This window comes from Rhamphochromis longiceps, linkage group LG6, assembly GCF_057381845.1.
Source record: "Rhamphochromis longiceps isolate RC_006_pf linkage group LG6, R_longiceps_female_GT1.1, whole genome shotgun sequence".
In the NCBI taxonomy this organism is placed as follows: Eukaryota; Metazoa; Chordata; class Actinopteri; order Cichliformes; family Cichlidae; genus Rhamphochromis; species Rhamphochromis longiceps.
Window position 1 is genome coordinate 27,977,545 of NC_140562.1, and position 11,786 is coordinate 27,989,330.

The following is an 11,786-nucleotide window of genomic DNA, read 5'->3' on the forward strand; positions in this document are numbered from 1 at the left end:
TCACTCTGAAAAAAATCTAAATAAATCTAACAGAGAGACAGCAAAAACTTTAGGAGTGGCCAAATCAACAATCTGGTGCATTCTAAAAAGGATTTCTGCATTTGCCAACACAGCTAACCCAAGAGGCCTGAAAGACCATGCATAAAGTGGATGATGACAGAATTATTTCAACTGTTAAGAAAAACAACTTAAAAAAATCTAACCAAGCTGGGAACACTCTCAAAATATTAGTGATATCATTGTTAACGTCTACAAACATGAAACGCAGAGGGTTTACAACAAGGTTCAAACCACCGGTTACACTCAAGAACATGAAGGTCAGATGAGTGTTTTTTAGAAATCCTCTGAAAGAGCCTGCACAGTTCTGAGAAAAAAAAGGTCAGATGATAAACTTGCAGAAGAATGACGGGAAGAGAAAATTATGATAGGGGCAGGGTTGTGGTGGCCAGTGGAACCCGGCACTGGAGTTTATGGATCTAGTTGCTTCTTTGGACACTTAATTTTGTTCTACTCAAAGCAAAACTTATAATACACAAGTCAAGACTGACGCAGAATAAAAAACAAATCCATTTTTTAAAAATCGTTTTACATTTTAAAGACTTTTCAGATGAGGCACTTCATGTTGCAGCCAGCATTCTCAGACTTCAGACTTGCTGATAAAATGGGATGATTGCTCGTGGCAGTTCAGCAGCTTTGTACAGCATGAGCGATGTGGCCACTTTGAAAACCATTGCTCAACAATTCCAGTGCAGCCTAAAGTGTTTATAGACATCAAACTACTAGACAGCAGTAGATACATAAAAGGTTTATCACATTTGCACACTTGCACATGTACACAGTATTTTCAAACACACGTTTCTCTGTTCACTCAGTCACACAGTCATATATGCCAAAATCCAAAATTGTTAGGCTTTTTTTTATTTTATTTACACATGCAAAAACACAAATAAAGTCATATGCACTAAGTGTAAGATGATTATACAGTAGTTAATACACTTGGGAATGTGAGACAGTCACTACTGGGTTTGGTTAGGGTATGAAATTTTTGTGCTCAGTGAGCTTAATTTAGATATAGCATGAATGAGGAAACAGTTGGACCCCCTAGAGAAAGGAAGTCCTGAGGTCTTGTGAGGAATTTGGTCCTGGTCCAATATTGGCCCACTCATCTGTAGAGCTGGGTGGGAGGTCTGACATAGTTATTGCATGCTCATCTCCTTGCTGGTCATTTATTTTGGCCAGGGTTGAAGCCATATTAGCTGGGTCAACTGCAGCCATCCTGGTGGAAAGGACAAAAGAGCAGTTGGCAGTGATTAGACCAGTTGAAACAGGAAAAAAGGAGAAAATATACAGCCGTCTGATAACAGGAACAACTCACATTGTTGTACAATGGTATAATATTAGGTTAGTGCTAGCAGGAAAATGGGATAAATTTCACACAAATGAGAAAATCTATTTTGCTTCACGCAAAAACAAAGACAGGCACCTTTCAAGCGATGAAATCGGAACACACTTTCAAATGGCTTGTTCGTAATGGTTGTCAAACTGCTGTTAAGTATGCCGCTCTAAGCGAATGCTAATATTCTCACTGGAAGGTCTGTTTATTTAATGATTTCCACACCAGATGGAGAAGCTTACAAACTGTGCTGAAATGAGATACCTGGGAGCTAATGACACACCTAGATACAAACAGATCACTTGACATTATTGAATAATTGCAGGGGATACCGTCCTGGCTGAAATTTTTAATACGTCCTAGTAGACTACCCCTCAAGGGCAACAATGCGGCTGTCCTAAGAGCATTTCCATTATGTTGCCTGGGTGCTGAATATTTGCACGTTACCCAGAATGCCTGATGAGTTTAATGTTCACACAGCTGCTTTGGGTTTTGTGTTGGGCTCGGGTGAGGTTTACGTTGGTTATTGTCAAATGGATATTAAGACATTTCTGTCCTCTTGTCTCTGACTTTCAAGGTGATGTGCATCATGCATTCAAGTGTGGCAGGCAAACATTCAATATGGATGGGAAGACTTAATAAGAGAGTGGGGCCTGTTAGGCCGAAATAGCTAGGCTAAAGGTGATCGTGTTGAAACTACCAGTCACTCAGATAGGAGCTGGATTTGGGTTACAGTTTAAAGCTCACTGAAAAATAATTTTAGAGCACTGTGGAGTTTTTTGTTTGTTTGTTTTTGTTTTTTGTTGAGCTGTTTGCTTGAAGTTCCAAGGATAATGAAGTACGATCTTTTTTCTGCGGCTATGATTTCAGCCAAGCACCCACTGAATTGTGCGCCAAAGACAGATGCCGTCCTTTCAAGTGAAACCTCATGGACACCAAGTTCAATGCAATACCAAAGACTTTGTCCCAGCATCTTTTGTTCAGGTACAGTTGTTTACAGCCACCTTGACTCTTGAAATACTTTTTTTGGGGGAAACATTTATTGCTAAAGAGTTTAAAAACCAAAAAAGTATTTAAAAAGCAAATTTTGTTTTCTATTAACAGGAATTTAGGTTCTTCTGATGACGACTGGATTGTCACTGCTGCTGCAAAGTCTCTTAACAAGGACACATTTCAAAATTACTGTGTCGACTGTTTAATAATTCAGTGTTGCTTTGTTATTGTCTGTGCAAGGCAGGCATCACATTTCTACTTGTGTCTTATACACATTCACTCGCTGAAGCAACACACAAATACACAGACTCTCAATCTCTTTGTTTACAGTTGATTGTCACCACATGCATATTTTTCACATGGTCTCTCACTGCAAGCACACAACTGTAGCTTAATTACTGAGCCAAGCCCACCGGTCTGATTAGCAAAAGCAGTGGTATTAGCCAGTAATGCTCTTGGTTCACGGGACTCACATTCTCATGTGACATTTTGAGCAGAATCCCGGGGCTATTACACTATAAAAGCGCCAAGAGGGAATCAGCTGAGAAGCACACAACTGGTGGCTCCTGACCTCCTATGCAGGTCAGTACATGATATTTAGGCAGGTCACAATGGAAAAGTAAGTAAGTGTAGCTGAGGAAAGAAATCAGTGAAATCTTGTATCTTGTAATCTGTGATGAAGCCTAGCGAAGGCTGCCAATAAAATTTAAGCTTTGTTGCATTCGATTATTTTTAAAGTTTAAAGTTAAGATTCCATTTTAATTCCGCATCTGTGAAGGTTGTTTGCACCTTCTGCTTGCTTGTCAGTCCTAAAATAGTTTAAGAGATGTCACTTTGTATAAATGCACAGCTCAAAAAAGTTAAGGGATCACTTAATGCATGCCATGTCCATGGAGTCTGGTCAGTAGCCCACTGGAGATCATTTTGTAGGGCTCTTGCAGTGGTCCTATCATGCAAAAGAGCTGATACCAGTCATGCTACTGGGTCGAAGCCCTGCAAAGCTGTTCTTGTGTAATGGTCAGTATCTCTTTCTCAGTTCTGAGACTGTACAGGGAGACACAGTGAACCTTCTTATGGTGGAAAGCATGGATGTGTCCTGAATTGACTGCTGGTACTGTCTCATGTTACTAGCAGTAACAAGGACACTAACAAATAGAAAAACTAGGAAAAAGGGAGGAGGGGGGGATAAGAAAACCATTCTGTTTTTAGGGAGTCTTGTTATTGCCTCTGCAGTACGCCTGTTGTCATTTTCATTTGCACCAAAGCAAGTGAATTGGATTCACAATGGTTTATGATTTCTAACAAGACAGATTGATGTCCCTGAAGTTTAACTGGCTCTGTGTTATACTGTGAAAAGGAAGCATTACCTTAATTTTCTTTTGAGCAGTGTAAGAAAAAATAAAAAGGTTGGGAAGAGAGAAAAAGGCCAGGCTTAAAGAAGAATGTGAACACTGTATATTAAATGTTTTGAATGCGACTTTGCAGTCAGCAGATCTCAAGTCAAATAAACACCTGTGGAAGATTGTGTGTTAGGTTGTGTTAGATTGCAAAATGACACAATTCTGGCAGCATTTTATGACTCTTAATGTTGTCCCTTTCCTTTATTTTTGCAGATACTCTCATGTGTGCTGTACGCATCTATAACACTGCAAGAAACACTGGTGAGAACATACTGTTGAGGGTCACCATTGCCCGCAGGCAGTGTATCATCACTGTAGTCATCTCCTGTAGTTGCCTCTGGTTCAACACACTCTTCCTCACATGCACGCTGTCGGGGCAGGCTGCTGCACGCACACAAACACATAAACAATATCCCTTTATCACTATTAAAAAAGTAGCCAAGTATATAACTGAAGCAAGACCATTCTCTTTTGTGAACAGAGGAGGAAATTCTGACCCAACACTGGATACAGTGGTCTGATTTCATCATGTATCAGTGTTGAAATGTTACCTTGAGCTCAGGCAACATCTAAAGCAATCATGTGCCAGTTCTGCTCTGAGTCCCATCTGTGATTGTAGCACTTTTGTTGTTACAGGTAGCAATCAAATGGTTTGTTTCGGATATCAGAGAAAAAGAAGTGGAAGGTGGCTGACACTAGTGCAAATGCAACAAATGTTAGTTGCATTCACGTTCACAAAAGTAATTAAAAAAGGAGGGGAGTCTGCTTTACAAATACTGAGTCAGACAGATATTCATGCAATGGTATTGTACAAATTTGTGTTGTAAAAGAAATGTACTCTAAAATGAGGCTGTTTGATGTGTAGTCTAACCTAATCAAAGCATAATAATGGAAGGCAGGCTTTAAAGGAATACTGCTGGCCAGAGATTAACAAGAAAAGCATTTTTGCTAACAAGCAAAGATTAGAGCTGTAATTTTAGGAACTCAGGGGCTATAAAAGAACTGTTTTGAATCAATGTTCCTGTAGATCAAGTACACAGAAGCTGGTGCAACTTACTTGTTTTTGTGACTACGTTTGACGATATAGATAATGATGACAGCAGTCTGCAAAACCAGGAAAACTGCAGCAGTAACAGCTCCGATTTTCCATGGTTCCAAGCCTAATTCAGTTGATTCTAAACAGATACAATAAGGCAGAGAGAGATAAATTGCAGGGCAGAGCAGGTGGAAGCATTAGATTTAATACAAAGTTTGACATACTTGTGGCTGATGGGCAGCCACAAGTATGTCAAAGTGTCCAGCAAATGTACAAACAGGAAGCTCTTATATGGATATGTGCAGTCTAATTATACATGATGGTTTTTCATAGAAGAAAAGACCTTTTGTTTTTTGCCACCGCTACGTCATTTTAAACAATCTGCCAGTAAAATTGTGCCAGCCCAAACTGGCATGTGTCTAATGGCACTGGCTCCTACAAAAAATATGAAGCAAATACAAGAGGCAGAAAACAGCATGTTGTAGCCTGTGTGACAGGAGGGTCCAAACTTTCTGGTCTTCCCCCACCAGTTAGGGTATAGTTAGCCTGCACAATTGCTCAGTGGAATGGAAAAACATCAAGCTGGCCATCTGCATATTTTGCTGGCAGAATCATGATAATGATCTGTTTTCTTCTTCTTTATTCTGCCCAAGTTTTTAATGTGGAAAAAAACAAATCTCCTGTTGAATATTTCCCAAACTATTTATAGCCTAGGATGTGTTTCTAAAAGTGTTTGAGAACTACAGCAAATCTAATATATGACTTTTGGAGGGAAAAGTTACAGCTGCTATTGTAAGACTGCTGTAAAAACACACACACACACACACACCACACACACACACACACACACACACACACACACACACACACACGCACGCACGCACGCACGCACGCACGCACACACACACACACAGACAAAAAGGTGCAACAAAGCCTAGAGAGGTCAGTCCCAGGGCAAACGCAAAGACCACATTGCAATCACCAATCAATCTACCATGCATGTCTTTGGGCTATGTAAAATACATAGTTATCTATACTGTAAGTTTAGCTTTTACCTGGATCTTTAACTAGCTCATTGGTCTCCCCCAATGCCTCTCCTTCAGTCCTCGGGTGTTCGGCTAGATCATCATTCATAAAATTATCCAGTGTAGGATGGGCATCAGCTGGGTCATACAGGGAAAGGTCATTGGTCGGGGTGATGATCTCATTGCTGTTAAATTTCTCATCATCTAGGTTTCTTTCTTCAGTCTCCACATCAATGAGGAATAAATCCACAGTGGAAGCCTGGTTCTCAGAGCTCTGCAATATGGTGGTTTCAGCACCACCATCAGGTTCTGGGCCAGAGATCCCCACCACATCTAGAAGTGAGGTTTAGTATGTGACACACACATGAAAATGAAGAGTAGAGGCCTAGACTAAGGTTTTGTCAAGTGGAGCAGTGGAATGTAGAATAAAGTACAGATGTGCCATAGCTAAAAGACCCTGATGGGTCGTGATTTGTATGCATTTGTAGCAGAAAGTGTCTTTTCTTTTTTGCATAGGTCTCAATGACCAATGACCGTAGAGGAATGGAGGATTAAACTGGTAAAGGATTCATGTTTGTATCAATGTACTCAGAGTAGAAATGTCAGATTTTCTGAGTAAACAGAGCAGGACTAGCCAGTGTTAAATATTCTTATTTACATTATAGGGGTTTTCGGACATAGTCTAGTAACCAGCCTTTTTTGTTGCACTAAAAGCTGTTATAGTCCTAATTTAAGGTCTTTAAGTATGTTATGATGCACACAATGCAATGCTCAACCAAATCTGCTGAGTCTTATGCAAATGCAATTTTAAAGACCATGGCAGTTTTAAGTTTTTGTGACCCAAATTATGAGCTGGTTCTAGATATTCTGCATTTCAGATATTTAACAGAGACAGATGAACTAAGATTAAAGTTAATATGACAGATAAAACTTACTCTGTCTAAAAGATGAAAGATTATAGACTGAAACCTTATTTCTTAGTGTAGGTTACACTTCAGTTCCTGTGCATTTTCTACATTTTTGCAACTCCACCTCACCTTGATCCTTTTTTGTACTGTCAATTGAAGTCTCCGAAGCAAGCTGCTCCTCTTCTGCTTCTTTTTGGCCATCTCTTTTATTCACGAGCACCACTGATTTCCTCTTGATCACACTCTCTCCATCTCTGTCATCTACTTTTGCTTCCCCCACAGTTGTACCTCCTAATTCTACCTCTACTGAAGCTCCTTCCTCCACTAAATGACCTTGTTCTTGTTTTTCTTCTGGTCCATCTGGCTCTTTAGCTATGTTTACATCTTCCTCCTCAAGTATTGGCTCTCTGACTGCAGTTTGTGTGGCTTCTATCTGATAATTGTCCAAAAGCAGCGCTATTGTCTCACCTGCTGTTTTGTCTAGCCAAGTTTCTTTCTTATCTCCTATTTGTTCCACATCAGCCTCTCCAAGATTGAGTTCAGGCTCTCTGTGTACTGCCACCTCCTCAACATCCAGAGTTTCCTTTGTCTCCTGTATTTCTGTTAGTGTTGCACCTTTTTCTTCTGAAAGCACAGCCTGATCTTTGTTGTCCTCCTGAACTTTTGCCATTACAGCTGAATCCTCTCCTGTCTCGTCTAAAGTGGCTCCAACTCCTTCTACAACCTCATCACTGAATTCAGTTCCTAGAGTCTCATCAATAACCCTCACAGTGTCTGCTTCTCTGACTCCAGTTTCTACACCTGCTGTGGTTTTCTCCACAGATCCAGCTGCTGTTTCATGCTCTTCCATGACAACTCCTCTATCAGTTACATCTTCAGATGCATCCACCCCTGCTTCATCCTGCTTCTCTTCAACACCAGCATCTTCTTCACTGATGCCCATATTTTCATCCTCCACTTTCTGCTCCAGCACTTCTGCCTCAAAGTCAGCTTCTTCCTCAGCTGCTTTCTGCACTGTGCCCGGATCCACTTTTGCATCACTCCCTCCATCCGCTTGTCCGAGAGCGACCTCCACCACCTTCTCCAGCAGTTGTTTCAGCACTTCCTCTGTCCTACGACCCTCCACTTGCTCTGAGGCTTCCTGCACAGCTTGCTGCACCTCCTTCAGGCTAGGAGGGGACAGTACTGCTGGTGCCACCCCTGCAAAGGTTAGCTCTGGTTCCTGTGGTGAGGTCCGTCCATAGTGGGTGCCCTCAGTGGAGGACTGGATAGAGGTCATCAGACCTAAGTACACAGTGAACAAACGGGAATATAGTACGTTTAATGACATTTAATTTTTTTTTTGATAGTGATGAATATTGATAATTTAATATACCTAAGGACTAGTTACTACATCTTTGTATATAATATGCATGACATTTTCACATGTAATGAACATATAAAGTATATGTGGTAGCATTATCTCAGATTGCCAGTGAATCAAATCTAAACACATCTATTTATACTTGTTCCTTCACTTTGTCATACTATTATTTATTCATTTTGTAGATTATAGTTAATTAAACTAGTGGTTTGGAATCAGTAAGCAGTTGTGACTCGTTCATCAGAACATCTCTGTATACATAATCACACCTATCTACTACCTCCCTACCTTGTATTATTAAAACCACTAGGAATCCTTTCAAAGCGCAGTACTCCATGTGTACTCCAAATGTGTACTCCAAAGCAATCACAGTAATTTCCAGGAAGATCCTTTTAATGTCTTTTGTTTCTAGAAATCTTGCTCAAAATGCCAAGTGTGAGTGTGTACACCATCACAAGACATACACTGAGACTTGGTTGGACTGCAAATACCCAAATGGAGTGTGATCCCAGCAGGTGACGAAGAAATGAGGGAGGGTGGAAAACAAACATTGCCATGTTAAATATTGTCACCTCAAGGTTTCTCTGTACCACCAGGTGTCCCTATGGTGTCGTTAGATGAAGTAGCACCGCAGCGCTAAATGGTTTTGAGGCTCTTACAAGGGTTGTGGTGAAGCATGGACGGCATGTCACACACACAGTGAACTCTGGAGGAGCAATTATAAGGAGAGTGTGAGTGATGCAACCATTTAGGCCTGAAACAGTGCTAGAGAAAGCAGAGCTGAGTTGGAGCCCAAAAGACTACAAACAAAATTTCACAATATTTAAAAATATTTAATGAGTTAGTTTACAGAGTGAAAAAAATCCCTTATGTTACCAGGTTTTTTATTATATAAAGCATTTGTTTCTACTAAGATGCCCAGTTCTCTGTTATCAGTCCGATGTGCACAGCTAGGATGTCGAACAGCACAGTGATGCCTTATGGTTTCCTATTGTTGCATCTAGGGTGTTTCTATTCAATCTCTTGATTGCATGATTAGTGTGGAAATCCAAGGAAATTGGAAGCAGGTGTTTCATTAATTGGGTTGTTTCTGTGAATGCACATAGTGTATGGCTAGAGGCAATGAAAAATCCCTAGGTGGGTTTTTTTTTATGCAGTTTATTTATATTCATGTCTAGGTTAGCATCACAGAGGCACTCCAAGAGCACCAAACACCCACTTGGATAGTTTTGTTTTTTATATGCATACAGTCATTGAAGTAAGCATGCATATCCATATTGTAAAAGTACAACAGCCGAATAAAGTAACCAAACATTGTTCTGTTACTACACCTAGTTTATCACATGCTACCTCCATATATCTAGGGCTGCTTAGGTTGTCCACCTCTATGTTACAGACAGCAATATCTCAGGACTTTTTGGATGGTTGGATGCATGTAAAGCTTGACTGTGGTGATCAACAGCCATTTGTGTCTTTCTATTCATGCATGCATCCTAATGACTTTGCTTGCCTCTGATGTTCTCTATTGACATTAGGAGATTCAGATTTATGTCTTTGAGTAAAGAGACAAATAATCTACAGTGACCAACTAATTTATCGGATGACCATCAAATTTTGCTAATGCTTGAATTTGTTCACTGTGCTTTGCAAACTATAAATGCAAAACGGTCAAACTTTCTGATTGTAGCATGCTGATGTCAGTGCCATAGCTCAAAAAACAGCACACAGCACTATGTCTGTGAAGTTTGTTAGTTTCAAACTGAGATCAATCATTAGTAAATAGTAATCTTAGCTGAAGAAATAAGACCAATGTACTGCCTAAGAAGACAGAAACATGACCAAAAAAAACCCAGCAAATCCAAGTCAATGAGATTTTGATGAAGAAACCTTCTGCTGCTCTCTTGACCCAGTGAGAAGGGTCACCACAGCAGTTTTACACCAGATCTCCTTGCTTACACAACCCGAAAGGGGATTTGCATCTCTGGCTGGAATTGAACCAGCAACGTTTGCTTTCCAGGCAAATGTGTAAACACCACACTATGGAGCATATTCAGTGTGGTTTGGATTATATGACATCGTATGCACTTTCCATCTTTACACTTTAAAATAAGCTGAGTAATTTCATTAGCACAATTTATCGTCATGCTAGATTTTCGCTATCATCTCAACTTTGGTAGCATGACTAGAGCCATTCACTAAACATAAATACCTCTATTCATTCACCCCCACGTCAGTGTGTACTGGAATGTAACATTTTTTTTACCCCACCGCGACACAAGAACACACACCACCACCACCCCCATTCCTCGACCTCTGTAAGAAAAAGTAGTGCCTTTGATAGCTCATACCGTAGCTGCATTGTGATCTGCCTAATAATAGTAAGACTTCTGGGAAGCTTTAATGTATCTTGCTTTTCAATGAATCATCTGATCCTCACCAAAGGCTACACTGATTCTTTCACCACAGGACCAGCATGGCAAAATGATAAATTCCTGTCATCGAACCAGCAAGATTCCTTCATCTACAAGTTTATTATCTTTCAGACTCATCAGTCTATTGGTCTGTTCTGAGTTATGAAACCAAATATGGATATAATCATGTTTTTTTTTAAAAACAAAACAAAACATCATTTTATGATAAGAATGTGTCAGTGGAATTCTCTGTAGTTCTTTGTGTTGCTTTTGAAGCCACATGTAGTGCTGCGCAGTGCTCCCTGCTTCATTTTGATTTTCTTGACAATTCACTGCCAAATCTGCACTTCTGCATATTAAAGACACTCTGTGTCAAAACAAACCAGAGATAGAAACTGAGACTTGGTTGCTTCAGAGGAGCAACAAGACATAACTCAATTGTTTTGTTCTCTGCTTTCTTTGTTTAATGCTTTTAAAGTCTCTTCAACTTTTACTTTCTGATCTCGCTCGCTCTCATTTGTGACTCCAGGAGATTTGGTCTGAAAGGTTAATACAGTCACATGAGCTTCACACTGTGCTTTGTGCTACCAGGCAGTAGCACCTCATACTTAGCTTGTGACTAAGTCTGGGAGAGGGGGATTATTACCAAGATGCATACTGTATGCATCCTAACACATATGTCTGATAAGTTTGATGATAGCTTAAAATAAGACAAATAAATGTGGGCAAGACACAGGTGAAAGCAATCACCTAAAATCAAACCAAACGATGTAGAAAAGGATAACAAGCAAAAGCTAACTCACACATGAAACAGGAGGAACACAAACTTGTCTTACTAAACCACAAGAAAACCATGACAAGGCAAAAAATGAAATTAGATCTTTATTAATGTGAATGGTCAGTGACCCATAGTTGACACTGTCCCTATTTATGCAACGGATTTCCCCGAAGGTGAATAAAATAGACCTTATTCTATTATTTTATCTTATTCCTGTCATCTTACCAAAGGGAAACTCTAGAAAGTGCACAGCCTCTGAAGCTGCTCTGTGTTTAGGGCTGAGGGCAGCAGCACCTTGTGCAGTGCTGTGAGTGCATAAGAGCTACTATCTGTATTTTGCATGTCAGTGTTGGAATTTCAGAGGCGGTCTCTATGAAGAAAGGGCAGTGGAGGTGAGGAAACCAACATTAGCCTCTACCTACACTAAAATGACCCATTTGTTAGCAGCAGAAGTACTAGAAAACAATCACTTTAAGCAC

At 40.1% G+C, this 11,786-nt stretch overlaps 1 protein-coding gene across 4 annotated transcripts; it reads right to left on the reverse strand.

The window, feature by feature from the left end:
• Positions 1-897: 897 nt before the first annotated feature.
• Positions 898-8,632, reverse strand: LOC146668174 (uncharacterized). Of its 4 annotated transcripts, none has more exons than XM_085410022.1 (6): positions 8,407-8,632; positions 6,885-8,039; positions 5,878-5,985; positions 4,844-4,961; positions 4,060-4,170; positions 898-1,276 (listed from the first exon to the last, which is right to left on the reverse strand). In XM_085410022.1, exons 1-6 carry the CDS (start codon positions 8,453-8,455, stop codon positions 1,102-1,104), a joined length of 1,716 nt encoding a protein of 571 aa, XP_085266148.1. In that variant the 5' UTR covers positions 8,456-8,632; the 3' UTR covers positions 898-1,101. The 4 variants fall into 4 exon arrangements, with proteins under 4 accessions (XP_085266148.1, XP_085266146.1, XP_085266145.1 ...); XM_085410020.1 differs by having other exon boundaries at positions 4,060-4,167; positions 5,878-6,180; XM_085410019.1 differs by having other exon boundaries at positions 5,878-6,180; positions 8,407-8,631.
• Positions 8,633-11,786: the final 3,154 nt, after the last annotated feature.

Coding starts and splice junctions, on each gene's coding strand:
- LOC146668174 (XM_085410019.1), bottom strand. CDS start 8,455: ATGGAGTACTGCGCTTTGAAAGGATTCCTAGTGGTTTTAATAATACAA. Junction 4,962..5,877: donor TGAGCTAGTTAAAGATCCAG/GTAAAAGCTAAA, acceptor GTATCTGTTTAG/AATCAACTGAATTAGGCTTG. Junction 1,277..4,059: donor GGCAATGGTGACCCTCAACA/GTATGTTCTCAC, acceptor CCTTTCCACCAG/GATGGCTGCAGTTGACCCAG.